The 17659-nt window shown below is 33.7% G+C and overlaps 1 protein-coding gene across 3 annotated transcripts in view; it reads left to right on the top strand.

Moving 5' to 3' along the window:
• Window positions 1-17659, top strand: part of SLC4A10 (solute carrier family 4 member 10) — a 245610-nt gene that overhangs the window by 102326 nt on the left and 125625 nt on the right. Inside the window, exons 6-8 of one of the 3 annotated variants that reach the window (XM_055572417.1) lie at window positions 4938-5126; window positions 14557-14648; window positions 15607-15696. In XM_055572417.1, the coding sequence (XP_055428392.1) occupies window positions 4938-5126; window positions 14557-14648; window positions 15607-15696 (371 nt within the window). Of the gene's footprint in view, window positions 1-4937; window positions 5127-14556; window positions 14649-15606; window positions 15697-17659 lie in introns of those variants that run through there. The other 2 variants (XM_055572419.1, XM_055572418.1) reach the window with 2 other exon arrangements.

Raw genomic sequence — 17659 nt, 5'->3', positions numbered from 1 at the left:
GAGAATAAATTTAAATTTATTCCTTCAAAATATTACTTAACCTTTTCAAATCCAAGATTCTCCAGATATATTTTATTATCACAATTTATTTTGATATAGAGATTAATTATATTAAAAATGCTGCTCAATTATATTCACATAAATTGTAGGTAATTTTGCAATCTATGTTAATCTCTTTTAAATTCAGCACTATAAAGATTAATAATGGAAATATTAGCTCTGTGGTATTTATATTTTAACCTAATTCTGTCAATGAAGGTAATATATTAAAACCAAACCAAGTTAGTATCATGGACAGATTAGCAATCATAGATCTCAGTTCGTTAAAACAACTTTTGTTGTTTAAAATCTTTCATCCAAAGAAAATCCATAGTTTGCTCCACTGAATATACTCTGCAGATTTGGGAGTATGAGAATAGCCATATATATGTTTTAAATGCCTATACTGTTACCATTCTTGGTCGGGAAATTAAGTATTTTTATAGTAGTTTATATCCCCTGAAGAAGGGCATGGCAAGCCATTCCAGTATTCTTGCCTGGAGAATCCCATGGACAGAGGAGCCTGGCAGGCTACAGTCCATGGGATTGCAGAGTCAGACACAACTGAATCAACTTAGCACCAGCACCATGGTAGTTTTTATTACACATACATTTTTATTACACATACTTCTGTTGGTACTGGCCACCAAACTGTACAATTTAGAAGCCTCTATCCTCCACTTCTCCTCCAGCATCTTTTAAGTTAAGACAACAGATTATTCAGATCAGATCAGATCAGTCGCTCAGTCGTGTCCGACTCTTTGCGACCCCATGAATCGCAGCACGCCAGGCCTCCCTGTCCATCACCAACTCCCGGAGTTCACTGAGACTCACGTCCATCGAGTCAGTGATGCCATCCAGCCATCTCATCCTCTGTCGTCCCCTTCTCCTCCTGCCCCCAATCCCTCCCAGCATCAGAGTCTTTTCCAATGAGATTATTAAGACAAAACAATTGTATGATCATCTTTAAAGAGACAGAGATTTATATAGAGTCTATAGAATCTCATGGTCTCTAGAGGCTTTCATTCAATAATCAGAATGGACTAATCATGGTGACTTAATTGCCTTATTAGGACGAGAAGTATTTTTTCACTTTCGGAGGCTTTTTTACACAAATGCTGTTTTTCTGGAGTCCGTTTAGTGCTAGAAGATTGACCAATTTATTCTTTTTCTTCCTGCTCCTTCTGTTACCGTCAGATCCTGGCATTGTACTCTGGCAGGCTAGACTGTGTTATTTAGGCATCAGAGCCTGTGGAGATGGTCTTGACTCTGGGCTGAAAGCCATTATGACCCATTATCCTTTCCTACTTTGCAAGGTTAATACTAATGTATTTTATAGTGGTGAGGAGAACAATGTAAGTGATTAGTGAATCACACTCCCTTTGGTACTTAAATTCCACCTTTAGCATGAGTTATATTTTTAAGCAAGTAGATTAACTTATAGTTCATTAAGGCATTGCTAGATGCAGTTACTTCCGAGGAGTTTACTGTGTATTTATTTCTGTGTGACTAATGAGCAGATGAGTTTTTTTTTTTTTCACTATTTATTTTCTCTTATGCAAATGTTTTATATAAAGACCTCATCTCTGAAAAACTTTTAAGCCAGTAACTTATTGCTTTTCGTGGTGCTCAAGCCTGGAAAGCTGTGCTTTGGTAAGAATGAAAAATTATAAGCATGTACATGTTTTATTATGTGATTAATTTTTATTCTGATTAGAATATTAAACTTGGGATACATATCATGACTTATAGATAAAACTGCTATGTGATGGTACCTGAATAACCTACTTTACAACTTCTATTATGAAGTATATAATGCATATTTGGAGAAGATTACCTGGAGAAGGAAACGTCAACCCACTCCACTATTCTTGCCTGGAAAATGGACAGAGGATCCTGGCAGGTTACAGTCCATGGGGTTGCAAGAGTTGGACATGACTTGGTGACTAAAACAACAACAATGATGCATGTTTTATATATGTTTTTCACTCTTGGCAGGGTTGCAATGTGAAGTCATATATGTTGACACGGAGAAGGCAATGGCACCCCACTCCAATACTCTTGCCTGGAAAATCCATGGACAGAGGAGCCTGGTAGGCTGCAGTCCATGGGGTTGCTAAGAGTCGGACACGACTGAGCGACTTCACTTTCACTTTTCTCTTTCATGCATTGGAGAAGGAAATGGCAACCCACTCCAGTATTCTTGCCTGGAGAATCCCAGGGACGGCGGAGCCTAGTGGGCTGCTGTCTATGGGGTCACACAGAGTCAGACATGACTGAAGTGACTTAGCATAGCATAGCATAGCATATGTTGACAATTTACCATTTCCTTTATTTCAAATTAATCCAAGTGTAGTATAACTACTAGTCTCCAAAAAATTGAGATATAAGTTTAAATATATTATCATACATTTTCAGAAGAGACTTTGGAGGTAATTATAGAGGATTTTATGGCTTGTTCCCAGACATGCATTCTACCTCTTTCCATTGTAAACAGCCAAGTGATAGAGCAAAGGCTGGCAAATTATGCTCTGTGTGCAAATATGGCCACTGCCTGATCTTGTTAGGCATGTGCACTAACAAAGAATATTACATTTTATATTATTAAAAGCAATAAAAAGAAGATCAATATTTTGAAATGTGAAAATTTTGTGAAATCCAAATTTAGTGTCCATAAAAATGTTTTATTGAAGCACAATTATGGTAATTTGTACATATTGTTAATGGCACCCCACTCCAGTACTCTTGCCTGGAAAATCCCATGGACGGAGGAGCCTGGTAGGCTGCAGTCCATGGGGTCGCTAAGAGTTGGACACGACTGAGCGACTTCACTTCCACTTTTCACTTTCATGCATTGGAGAAGGAGATGGCAACCCACTCCAGTGTTCTTGCCTGGAGAATCCCAGGGATGGGGGAGCCTGGTGGGCTGCCGTCTATGGGGTCACACAGAGTCGGACCCAACTGAAGTGACTTAGCAGCAGCAGCAGCAGTACATGTTGTCTGTGGCTACTTTCATACTATATAAATGGAGTTGAATAGTTGTGACAGAGATTGTATGGCTTGCAAAGGCTAAAATATTATCTGACCCAGTACATAAAAGGTTTGTTTAACTCTGAATTAGGGAAACGACTCCAGAGTAATGCGAAGTTCTTGATTAGCCTAAAGCAAGTGGGGATCCCATCTTCTTAGTCAGTGATTGGCTCAGCAAAGATAGACAGGACTATGTCAGTTGAGTTTAGAATTATCACTAGGAAGGGGGGAAAGGAATTCTCTTTTAAGAGAAAGTCACAAACAAGCAAAGAAACTCTGATATGAAAGAAGATGTGTATTTCTTTGTTGCTGCTGGCAGCCACTTTATGATAATGAGGAAAACAGCCTGAGGTTAAAGCTCACCCCTCCTCACCATGAGGAGGGGGAAATCTAATAGAATCACTGAAAAAATGAAATGAATCCAACTTAACTTTGATTTTTCTGCTATGTGAGCCAATGAAATTTGTTGTTTTAGATAGTTTGATTTGGATTTTCTGTTACTGATAAATCCAACTTTGCCTCTGCTTGATATACTATTATCAAATATAGATAAATGAATTAAAACTATCCAAAAATTTAAACCACAAACCCATAACCTACTTAAAGGAAATTTCAAAGAAAATCTTGTACCTGGAAATTACTGAGGACCTCCATATTCCAGTCATGCCTTATGTCCCGGCAACAGTGTTGGTATGAGATAGCTATTATCTCTGTCTTAGAAATAAGGACACTGCAGTTATTCAACATCACGAGGCCACACAGCTGGAACGTGAGACAGGACCCAAGTCTGCTTCCCCAGTCATTAGCCTTTCACATGGAAGGAAGACATTGTTTGGAAGGAGGATTCTGCTAGTTTTCAAATCTTCAGTATACTCAACGGGGCAGTGGAAGGCAATTCACTGTAATCTGCTTTATATAAGAAAATCAAACAGTTAATATTTGGTCATAGGAAAGCAGATTAATTACACTGAGGTTTAGTGAGGTGAACTTTGTATTATCAAGAAACCTAAAAATGCCTTTACTCATCTACTTATTTTATAGGCATTTCTGACACTTACATATGATAAATATCAATCTGCCTAACTATAGCCTTCTGAAAATTTCATCTTTTGTTCTTTATTTTATGGATATAGAATGTTTTTTCTTAAATATAAACACAGTATCAAGGAAGATTTGAGAGGATTGATTTTATATTAATGTGAAAGAGTTGTTTACTTGACTTCCCAAGTGACTCAGTGGTAAAGAATCCACCTGCCAATCAGGGTTCGATCCCTGGGTCAGGATGATCCCCTGGAGGAGGAAATGGCAACCTACTCCAGTATTCTCACCTGGAAAATCACATGGACAGAGGAGCCTGGCTGCCAACAGTCCATGGGGTTGCAAAGAATCGGACATGACTGAGCACACACACACACAGATAGTTGCCTAAGCCGCCTTGCATCAGATTTTTACAGGTGGACTTTGGTTCACTTAAAGAAAAAACATTGAAGTTATTCTCTACTAGAAAAGGAGAGGAAGATCATATTAAAATATAAGTATGAGGCTATTTTCCAATTTTAGACGTACTATTTGTATTTATATCACCCCTACTACTATTCCCTCTCATCAGTGTAAATAAAGTAGACAATAAAGCATTTTGTTCTCAATACAGCTATTCATATTTAAAAAATAAAACTCCATATGATACATGTTTTAAAATGTTTGATTTATAATGAAAAAGTTCCCATGTCTTTCTTGTGTAACACTTCTACAAAGACAAACTTCTGTTTCTAAGATTACCTAGGGTATGCATATTTGGACTCAGTGTTCACTAATGTCACTTCACAGGAAAGCTATGCTTATATCTCCTTTCTGCCTTCACTCTACAGATATGGTCCTTGACCAACAAGTGAGTTCAGGTCAGCTCAATGAGGATGTACGCCACAGGGTCCACGAGGCTCTGATGAAACAGCATCACCACCAGAATCAGAAGAAGCTCACCAATAGGATTCCCATTGTTCGTTCCTTTGCTGATATTGGCAAGAAACAATCAGAACCAAATTCCATGGATAAAAATGGTAAATGTTTCTTTATTGTACTTATTGTTTATTATAGTTATCTGAAATATCAAAGTCCTTTAAAATATATCTTACTTGAAAATGATTTATTGAAATTCAAATTGTAGGAATTTTGACAAAGAATTTAAGTTTCCTGAAAGGCTCATGAAAGAATGCAAGGGAAACTTTTTTCTAATAGGAGGTTATAGACTCCATTGTAGCAAACACAAACTGTCAGTTGCATCCCAAATAAGATCCTAGTCTTTATGTCATAGCTTAATGAGCGTCTCATAGCTTAACAGTGCTTTGACTTAATGTCTTTTAGTTAACATGAATAATCATCAACATTTAGCGATGGTGAGAGGAAAATATTGGCTTCATGTTGTTCATGGTCAACGAATCCCTTTTGAGATCACGATTGAAAAGAGCAGCTAGTACCTTACTTGTGTCTCTACATATATTAAGCCTGATTTCAAGTTCATGGGCTCATTGCCCTTTGCAGTACTGTTTCATTAGTGTCCATGGAGCCACCACACTTACCATCTTGGCACACCAACATAGATGATGCCAACCATTGTTTTCTAGTACTCATTCATGACTTACTCCTTAGCAATCAGGAAGCCAAAACAATGTTTCTGACTGTTTTATCCTTTCTGTGTATTTTGTTCCCTCCTGGTATCCATTTGACCCTTCATCTTTTACACTAAGGAAGTTGCTTAGAGATCTGTCATTCATCCTTTCCATCGGTCCTGTGAAGGAAAATGAAGTTATCATGCAGATGATATGAGTTTATTATACTTCTGCTAGCTAGAAAAGTTCCCAGTTTTAGAAAATACAAATTAGTGAAAAGTAATTTCAGGTGTTTTACTAGAGAGACTGATTTCCACAAATGGACTGAAGCATGTATATTGGCAGCATAGACTTTATGTAATTTCTCTCCTGTTTTCAAAAGCTTAAAAGATACCTTAAATACAAATGCATGAAAATGAGGTTTTTCCAGATTCTACTTTATATAGGTACTTTGGTAATTTCCATACTACCAAATCAAATATAGACAGATAGAAGAAATGCTTAATAAATCAATAAAAATGGTTAGATGTACTATTGTTTCAGAACACAGAACCAGTTCTAAACAGCAAAATAATTTTTGAAATACTAATTTGATTTTTTTAAAGAGCCTTTAATGACTGAATGTAAATCATTGTTATATTGAAAACTCTATAGTTGTACATATATAAAGTTCAATAAAAGTGTTATGAGTGCTTTATAGAATATACAATATTGTATTTATCAATCCCACTGGATATTTTGAGGATTTGTAGCTTGCTTTGAATTACATCATACATTTAAAATATATTCATATTCTAAATCACAATTTGTTTTAAAATATGTTATATATGAAAATGACAAAATGAAGTTTTTATATTCTGAAACTTATTATAAATATAGTGCTTTTATTATGCTCACAATACTGGTATTTGCTTGATATTTTTTAAGAAAACAGATTAAGAAACAAAAAACAGATTGAGATATTTGCTAATTTTGACTATTGACTTATATCTAGATGATTCTAAAGACCTTATTAAAATAGTATAAAAACAACACCTTATCCAATAAAGGTATATTTCAGAAATCTATAATAAAAATTATAACTAAAAAAAAAATAAAACAAAATAAAATAGTATCATGACATAAATCTCTTTGAATGCAAGCAAATTTTATAAAAGTTAACCTATTTTTATTTCATTACCTTTACTGGAAATCAGACAATAAAATATATGTCTGTAAGAATAATATGTGTTTATTCAAAGATGTAAGGACCTTGTGAGCTAGCCATAATTTGTATCTCAGATTTTCACTGGGGATAACATTTACTATAAAATGATTTTATTACATTATACTTTTGGAGGGAAAGGGCACTGAATTCACTGGATGAATTATTTATTGTAATATCATATAGACCTAGACACATTATTTGTTACAGCTGTAAACCTTCATTAAACATAAGAAGAGGTGATAGAATTATAGCTTTAAATAAAAAATCCACATAAAGATACAAAGTTTTTCTGAGCATGCTTTTTGTCTTATTGAGGCAATTGCTTAGTTTTTCTCAAAACTAGAATATGAATAGTTCTGAAGTGGTTCTGTCACCATCTGTATAATCAGTCTTTATCTGAACACATAAGATCTTTTTGAGGCATATATTAGGGTAATAAAAACTTGGAAACATTTCTACTAAAATGCATACACCCAATTAAGTATCGTCATAAAGTACACTGTCAGAAGTGGTTTTCTAAGCCTAGGCTTATAACACCTCCCTGTGACTCTGTTTTGCCTCCTCACACACTTTGCATAATTATGTGTGTTAAGAATTCTGAAAATGTGAATAGACATCACCAATTTAGAAATAAATCTCCTATCCAGAAGTGAAAGAGGGTGAAAAGTGAAAGTGAAAAAGAGGGTGAAAGACCTTTATTACTAAGGTTCTCAATCTACTTATGGACTCTAAAAACTGGTTCACTCTAAATAAATACTCACTATAAATATAGATTTGACATTCTGCTTCAAGATATGTAATAGAGATTACATTTGTTTGTGCAGTATACTACAGAGACATACAAAAGGGTTTCAATACATCCAAAATGGTAAAGATAATATTTCATTATTTAAAAAAATCTCTTCACTATTTTATGCAAAAAGAGTCTTTTGAAAATTAAAACTATAGGAATTAAATAGAGTGAGGATTTCCTAGAAACTAGAAAACAGCAAACATTTTCCTTGCCAAGTAGAGGGATGGAAACAAGCCCCCTTTTGTTTAAAGTATTATATAATATATAAAACATTATATAATATAATACCTTTATAGAAGTGAAACAACTGATACTCCCTCAGCAACAAACTGATACTTGTATAGGGAGCTCTATAAAAGAGTCATATCGAATAAAGTTTCTGCTTCCTTGGTTGACCTGTTCCTTGAACATGCTACCTTGGTAGTAGTCCCAAGGGTTAAATGTTTAGACATTTCAACCTGAAGACCAAGTGGGATTCTTCTCCAAGTTGTAGATTAGACTTACAAGGTAATGATTTTGTTGCTCTTCTCCCCATCTGCTGTATTTTGTTCATAACTTTTTTAGTAACTTGTGATCATTAATCAATCTTCTCTCCAAGTATGCTAGCTTAACTTCTTTGTATAATTTTTTTCTTGGTGTACTGCACATTCTCTTAAGGGCTAAGACACAGGATGTTATGGATTCACCATGCATTTTTAATGCCACCATGCTGTGTTTAACTTTCACTTTTCATTAAGCATCAAAACTGTGAGAATTAAATGTCTGATTCTGATGTTTCAATAAAAAGTGACAGTTTTATCTGGCAAAACAACAGCAAAAAGATAATAGAAGGCTCATATCTTCTTTAACATTAGAACTCAAAAGAATACTGTGGAAAGTACTCAAATATATAAAGATATTTGAATAATTTCTTGAAACTGGAAGGACTTTCCAAAATAAAACAAAGGCTTTTGTATTTAATGATTTAGAAAGCAAGATATATCAGTATTTGTAGTAATCATTTAGATCATACATTCAATTGTATTTTTGAGACTCTGGATTACAAATCTATTCTAAAATATTATTACCCTTGTGGTAACCTTTACATTAAAAAAATAACTTAGACTTAGTTTCCTTAGGTGTAGGGTGTCTTCATTCCACTGTTTCCTTTACTAATAATTCTCTTATTTCTTTTCCTTCACTTATCTTTTCTCTCTCCTATTCTGAACACTTTCCAGTTGTACCTTTTATTTAGGATCTTAAAAGGAATTGCAGAGCAGAAGGTCTCTGACTTACTTTCAAAACTGTAGGTTTCTGGAGAACATTTAGATTTGGAAGGATGAAATGACTTGACTCTTTAGGCCGGCACAGATTTCAGCCCTTAAAGTGATGTACACGTCTGTATTGTGAATGATTTTTTTTTATGGCTTTAAAAATCAGTATTATGGCTTTATAATTGCATCTTTTACAAATGCTATACTTTTTCCAGATGTATAATGTTTTATGTGTTTACATATTTATGTGCTTTCTTATTTTTAAAATACCGTTACCTCATAAGAGATATCAAGAGTTTAAAAAGTATCCGTTTATAATGTTTTTAACCTTGATGGGAAAAAAAAGCTAGAATAATAATTCTTAGAATTACTTGAGAGAAAACATTTAAAAACTCATGTAGATGATACAATCAAACCTTATATAGTAAAAGTATTTTCCATTTCTCAAAAAAAAAAAAATCAAGATGACGTTGACACAACTCGTTTGGTCTGTTGAGAAACTGTACTGTTGCTACTTAGTTTGGAAACTCGAGAGTATGTCTTAACAGCGAAAATATTTCTAGGGTGATGTGTTTCAATTTATTTCTTATGTTACATAATTATTTTAAGACATACTAATTTTTCTCCAAGTTTAATTATGTGCATATTTTCATGTTTTTGAAGTATAGCTCACCTAATCAACATTTTCTAAATATTTAGCCTTTCTTTCTTCATGTTTTCTATTCCCATGGATAAATGTATTATTACACATGTATGTAACTTTGTCATTCATTTTTATATTTCTTTATTTTGCTCTGTCTTGTGTCTGTCTCTAACAGGCTCATCTCATCTCTGTACCTCCCTCATCTCCTACCCTTTGGGTACTCTAAATGCGTTGAAGGTTTCTGAGGTAGTGTAAACCAGCTTGGTCTATAGGTTAACAGTATTGTACCTCCATGTCTTCATCCCAGTTTCCTTCTATTACATGTGATTTTCAGTGGATTAAGCAATAGAAAATACTGGTTTACTTCAGTGATATATTTTTCTCCTACTGATTTGAATTTGGCCAAATAGAGATTTAAAGGCTGCTGTTTTATATACATAATTTATTTAAAGAGGAAGAAAACTATAAGTAAGGACTTAAATGAATTAATGTAATTTTAATAATCTTTTTGAGAACTTTTTTATGGTTGTGTTTCAGTATTGAGAGGCTTTAATGATACTGACACTACTTAAAGTAAAAAAAAAAAAAAAAAAACAACTAATTCTTTTGAGATAATCTCATGTTCCTCCCCCACAACTTTATGGTGAGGGAAATGATTCTGCTAGTCTCACAACAGACTTGGTGAAAAATTTTTGTGTAACAAGCAGAGCTTCTGTTTTCTAGTTAGAGGTTGCTTGAATTGCTCTCAGTTTCCTCCTGTGCTTGCCCATATCTATTTTATGATTTGCCTTGCAAAAGTACATGGCATATAATAACTTTTTATTTAACTTATATATGATCCCTACATGGAGGTCCAGAGGAAAAAAATGAATTCATGACTCAAAGGAAAATCAATTCAAGCAGTTGTTGATATGAATACTATGTAATATATACTTTGATATAGATGTATAACAAATACTGGAATTTTGGATTTAAGATGGTGATTCATTTTGATATTTGGCAAAACTAATACAATTATGTAAAGTTTAAAAATAAAATAAAATTAAAAAAAAGATGGTGAATTCTTTGAATTTGAAAGGTTGGAAAAATAAAAGTACTGGTTTCTTAAGTGTTTACATTTAAATAATCATGAATGGTAGCCATTCCCTTCTCCAAGGGATCTTTCTGACCTAGGAATTGAACCCAGGCCTCCTGCATGGCAGGCACATTATTTACCATCTGAGTCAACCAGGGAAACCCAATCATGAACATGTCTCAGCTATATTTTAGCTAATTCATCAGTTTTTGAATAATTTACCCTAGATATAATAAAGTTTTAAGTTAATAAATGTCTTTTTTTGGATAATCATCTTAATCTCTAAAAGTTATTTAGATATTATAATAACAAATTGATTAAATATTGCAATGACATTTACTTATAGAATATATTAATATGGACAGTGATCAGTGGTTGAAATGAAGGTAATATAAAGAAACAGGCAAAAACATGTATGTTCAAAAACATTGTGGCATATTGATTGGAAAAATTATAATAAAAATAGCATTCATAGAACTTCTACATGTGTATGGGAGAAGGAAATGGCAACCCACTGCTGTATTCTTGCCTGGAGAATCCTGTGGACAGGGGAGCCTGGTGGGCTGCTGTCCATAGGGTCGCAGAGTCAGACACGACTGAAGCAACTTAGCATGCATGCATGCATTGGAGAAGGAAATGGCAACCCACTCCAGTGTTCTTGCCTGGAGAATCCCAGGGACAGGGGAGCCTGGTGGGCTGCCGTCTATGGGGTCGCACAGAGTCGGCCATGACTAAAGTGTTAGCAGCAGCAGCAGCAGCAGCAGCAGCTACATGTGTATGTGAATGCTAAATCCTAACTTTATACTCTTTCATCCTGGAGTGGGGAAAATCCTAGCAAGTTCTTTGTTATCCTTTTAGGAAACATATTCACTTCTGGCTGAGTATAAAATCCTGTACCTGAAAATTGTATTCTGTGAACTAGTATTGCTTTAGATATGAATGAGAAAAAAAGGGAGGCTCTTTCAAAACCTAAATTTACTGATTCTTCTTATGTAATAATATTTGAGTTAATGAGAGTCATTTTGAAATCTAAGCCATCACCTTCTTCTGAAAGGCAGCGATAACTGGAATAAACTAAAGAAATCAGTGTTTAGACAGAAAAAGATAGTTGATAACAGAATTATAAAAATGATTTAATTTGTGAAATTTTCAGTAGTTAAATAGACTGTAGTTTATGTGCACATTTTAGACAGGTGGTAGGTAGATAGAACAAATAAAATTTTAAGCTTTATTTAAAGGCTTCAATTCTTTCAAAATAACCTAAACCAAACCTTATGTTTAATTTTTCAATAATAATATTATACCTGTGCATTTTTCTGTATCCTGTCATTTTCAGATACTGCCTTAAAGTATATACATTTAATATGTGTTGTTTCATTTTAACAAATTAACATACACACTAGAAATAAGGGTTGGAGTACTTTTTAAACTTTGATGAGATTAAATGTGTTTACTAATATTTGTTAATATTTAACTATTATCACTGACATATGAGTGATATCAAACTTTTGGGTTGTATTCATATGTCACAAACTTACAGTTTTTATACTTTTTGTCCCCTGCATTGGCATATGCATTCTATGCACATACTTAGAATCCGGAACTAGTAGGAAAATTATTATCATCTAATATGTCTTCTGCTAGTTAAATACTCTCCACTGGTTATTATCCATGTCACTAAAACAGTTATAGAAAACATTTTTCAAATCCCTTCCTGATGGTCAACTTTATGAGGTATATTTTATAAAATTTTTAAAAAAAGAATAACAGTAAATCTCAAAATATATTAATGTTTATAAGAGGAAATACAAGTGCCAGTTCTAAAACATATCTCATGAGTTGAAGGAAATTTATGAAATAGTCTGCTTTTGGAGTATATATGTGAAAACATAGGCTGTGCAATTTCTTCAAATTTTAAGTTGCAGCATATTTTCTGTCCCATGAAATCTCTTTAAAGTTCATCCAACTCTTTTTACTAAGTTGACTATTTTTGTGTCTGCTCATTGAGTAAAATAATTGTTCTTCCATGTGGTTTTCTATCACATGAAATAAATTATTATAAGAAAGCAGATATATGTTTATTTAATTTATCCATGCCTTGAATTTCACCATTCAGCTTTATGGAACATTCAGTAAATTTAGGTTTCAATATATCTAATGTTCTAACTCATATGGAGAAATGATGTGAAACTGGTGATTGAAGACATCTGTTAGTAGCACAAATGCATTATGTATAAGGTTTTTTTTTAAGTATAGTTATTATTTTGAGAATGATAAATGAAATGTCTGCTAATGAACAGTTCACAGTCATAGCTGCACACTGCAGTTAGAAATGGGAGAATGAAAATAACTGATGAAGCTTAAGTCTGTCACCTCTCTAAAATATAATTTTTGGAACTTGCTGTAATCAGAATTGGTATACATGATTTAAGGTGAATTTTCTCTTAAAATCATTTTAAAAAATGTTCATCAAATATGTTACTTTACTTTGTTTAATGAAAGCAGTGAAATATTTAAACTTTAGAAGAATCTTAAGCCCATTACTCTCTGGCAAGATAATAATTTTAAACCATAAAAATTGTACCTATTAAAAAATGACCCCTGCCTGAGAGGCTTAATGTTCAAAAAGCAAAATGATAGTAATATTTGAAAGTAAATTATTAGTGTTTTACACCACACTTGGTAATTTCTAGCTATCAATGGATAAGTGGATTTCAAGAGAGAATTTAAAGAAGTATTATGTGTATGCACACTAGCAGTTTAGAGAACTTCAGTTATGTACAGACTGCAGTGATTAGAGATGAGTCTAAAAGTAAACTTTGAATAAAGTTGGGATTTAGGGAGGTAGAGAGAAGAGTTAGGCAGAGAGAAATGAGAATATTACCATCTAAGACAGTGGAGAATAAGAGCAGTATTTTGGAGTAACTGAGTAATGGTCATAAAATATGATCAAGGCTTCAAAGCTGGATTGTCATTACTCATATCACAGTAAAAATAACAAGTGAGGATAGGGAGAGGTTAGGGAAAAGAGAGATACATGTGAGATTAAGCAAACATTTATTTTTATAACTTAATTGCTAAATATGAACAGATTTCAGATAATGTGATTGAAAAGAATACTTCATATTTAGTGAATAATGAAATGTAATTACCCTTTGTTAACCATTGTGACGTTCTTAGCTGTATTGTCCACTTAACTAATATCATAATCTTTCTTTTAATGGGAAAAAGACTATGAAATAATTAAGTTGCTAGTTAGTATTAATGGAAAACAAATACAATTCAAATTTATTGATGTTTTGCAGACCAATATCAATATATTTATACAGTTGAATGGTGAGAAGCATAATATATACACAGTATTTGTAATATATGAGGTGAAGGTAGTTCTAACTGAATCTCTCATATAGAAATTTCCAAAAGCTGTTGTCAAAGCACTTTTTCTCTTTGGTTTGTTTTTCAGATGCAGTAGAAAACTGTAAATACACTATGTACTTTTCAGATAAATATTTGCTCTTTAAAAAAAATTATCTATAAAATTCTTCAGTCTGAGTTTAGATCATAAGAGATGTATATATATCATTAGTTTTGGATAAAATTTAAAAATCACTGATGTTTCAAGACTGTAATTAGATTAAAATCATTTTTGTAGTTGTTCTTTCTTCTTAGAGAGTAACTGTTTAGTTTTAATCTGAGAATGAATTTTCATCTCCTTGACTGAATTCTCCCATTTCTATCTGTAACTGATAAATAAGAATATTTGTATTTCTTGATATCTATTTATATTGACCCTTCATGCTTACCTCATAAGTTCATTAAAAAAACCTATGTTAGTTTAATTCATATTGCATGCAGTATGTCTAGAATTATGTAAGTAATTGTTTGTAATTTGTAATAACAATCTCTTTAGCAGGCCAGGTTGTTTCTCCTCAGTCTGCACCAGCCTGTGTTGAAAATAAAAATGATGTGAGCAGGGAAAACAGCACAGTTGACTTCAGCAAGGTAAGGTTTTCTCCCTCTCATTTAAGTAGTCTGTTAAGTTGTTACTAGATGTTACCAACCATTTTAAGAGGTGTTCACACAATTTTTTGCATGCATATATGTTTTGTTTCTTAGCCAAAGCTTGATATTGTTATAATGTTAGCATTTAAGTTCATGTGTAATGTTTTGCCTATTCATAAAATCAAATGCGTAGATTTTACACATAGTCTTCAGGTTTCAGCCACTTGGTATGATGCATCTCTTCCAGTAAAAAGGATAACTGAACTTCACAGGGAATTTAACAGATGTTTACTGTTTAAAACTTTCACTGGTTTCATTTTTCAAAATCATTTCCCCCTCTATTTGTGGAAAATAAATCGTATAACTTAAAGCTTCATTGTTGTAATTAAGAGAAAGGCATTAGTGTTAAGAAACACTAGAACATATTAAGACTGACAGAATTTTGAATAAAAACATAATAAAGACTCTCTTGAGAGATCCATCTAATTGGATACAATTCAAATGAAAAATCATTGATTTGAATGTATTCTGTGAAAATAATGTGATTTTGCTTAGCAAATTCCTGATATCCTATATGTGCTATTGTAGGCTGTGGCAAACTAAATCATGAAAGAATTTTAATATTGACCAGAAATAAAGGGAGTCAACAGTTTTCTTTATTGAAGTGGCTGAAACAGCGGTACCTCAGAGTAATTTTTTTCTCCCCATAAAGTCCTTAGCACTGGCAATGGTTCTAACAGTGGGAGGAGATGGGAATGGGAGGCAGTGTAGAGGAGGTTGCCTGCATCAAGCTTCTGAAAAGAGTAATAGCGACCAGCCCCTTGTTGCTGTTTCAGAACCCCTCTGCCAAGGCCCAAATTGTCTGGATCTAGTCATGTGCATGCTCTCCCTCTGGTGCCTGGCAGAGTCCCTGTGGGAGCATGGTGTACCAGCTTAAGTCTGTTACTTATGCGTGCAGGGGCTGGGAGGCCAACAAAAGGGGCATACTAGCCCATGTGGGATGAAACAAAGACATGAGAAAGGACCTCCACACCAGCAAGACAGAGAGGTGAGGGCATCCTCGGGCTCTGTTTTGACAGTGGCGCGAAGCTCATCTCACTGTATGGAGGCGTGTGACTCAATATTAAGCCAGTTCAAGTGCATTCCATTTCTGCTCCAAAAAATATCTTTTTAAAGCATTACATCTTCATTCGTCTGCAAGTTGGAATAAAATTGTTGAAAATTGCCATACATTTAATTTCTTGATGTTCTTCATTTGAAATAATATCTTAAAAGCAATGACATAAAAAGTTGCTTACTTATTTGTTCAAGCATTAACAGTATAACAAGGGCACAGTGAACATTCTCAAAAACAGTGATAATAAATCACATCTTTTCAAATAAATTACCTTTTACCTTTTCTTAAGGGATATAACCCACTGACACTGAATTTTATATCTCTATATCATTTTGCTTTTAGTTGTCTGACCTATTTTTGCAGCCTTCAAAAATGCTTCAACACATTTGAAAGAAAATGAATATAGCCAATGGGAGACAGTAGTCTTATCTTCAGGGTCCCTAGAACAATTTGAACTATAAAAGAGTGAAAAATAGATTTTCTTTTCTTTAATCCTTTACTTTCTTATTACGTTTCAGATCACTGGACCACTCCAGTTTTTAATGGGAAAGTTAAATTTCTAGAGCTCTCTGTGCAGTGCCAACCATCTGTATTTCTTGGTGTCTTGCCCATAGCATGGCACATTGAAAAGAACATGTTTTTTGAGAACAAGTATGGGATCTTAACTCTACAATTTACAAGCTACCTGATATTGGAGAAGTTCTCTGAACTTCACCTTTGTCACTTGTAAAATAAGAATAATACCTATTTATAATTTTTTGTGAAGATTGAATGAGAAAATAGAGAGAGCCTGTCAGAGTGCTGGGTTTATAGTGTTCCTGTTGTTCACTCGCTGAGTACTGTCTAACTCGTTGCGACCCCCATGGACTGTAGCCCACCAGACTCCTCTGTCCTCTACTATCTCCTGGAGTTTGCTCAGATTCACGTCTATTGAGTCAGTGATACTATCTAACCGTCTAATTCTCTGCCAACCCTTTGGGTGTTCAATAAAATGTGGCTGCTATTATTATTGCTGTATTGTTGTTGATATTAGTGGAAACAGTAGTGCCAAAAGTAAACACTAGAGCAAAATTTAATGTGATTTGGTCTCTACTGGATCTTTAGTGTCTTGAACAGTGTCTTGGATGTATGTGTACAATGAATCCTGTGAGGTTCAAGACAATTTAAACCTTCGGCTCTGGATTTTTTTTTTCCCAGCAAAGTAATACTTCTTACCTTATATTGTGGAAGGGTAGAGAAGTAGGATTTGGAAAGAACAAAAGTGGTACATCATTATGGAAAGAGACTTTAGTGCCAGATTTTACAAGTATATGAGTTAAGGATTTTTAACCTAGGGATTTCAGATTGGTAGTAAATTTATCAAAGTGGATCAGTTAGTTTACATATTACCTTAAGTGTTTTAAGTTTAATATGTAGATTCCAAAACCTGGTAGAATTTTGAAATATGAAGGTGAAAAAAAAGTCTTTTTTCATTTCATGTTACTTGATCCTATGTTCTATCTACATTCAAACCATGTATCTTTTAACCCTTCCAGTAGTTAGGCCCATCAAACTTACTCATTTAGGAGTGGTTTTGAATATAATCTGAATTGTCAGTTTCATTTTTTTTTGATTCCTATAATGCTTTTAAAAAGCAGATATGTTGTGTTTTTAAACTGACGTAGAGACTATTTTATTATTTGACTATATATATGACTATTTTATTATTTCCCAAATGTTGATCAGTTCAGTTCAGTTGCTCAGTTGTGTCTGACTCTTTTCAGCTTCATGGACTGCAGCACAACAACCTTCCCTGTCCATCACCAGCTCCCAAATCTTGTTCAAACTCATCTACATTGAGTCGGTGATGCCATCCTACCATCTCATCCTCTGTCATCCCTTTCTCCTCCTGCCT

The sequence above is a fragment of the Bubalus kerabau genome, chromosome 3 (genome assembly GCF_029407905.1).
Source record: "Bubalus kerabau isolate K-KA32 ecotype Philippines breed swamp buffalo chromosome 3, PCC_UOA_SB_1v2, whole genome shotgun sequence".
Lineage (NCBI taxonomy): Eukaryota > Metazoa > Chordata > Mammalia > Artiodactyla > Bovidae > Bubalus > Bubalus kerabau.
This window is presented reverse-complemented; position numbering and strand designations above follow the sequence as displayed.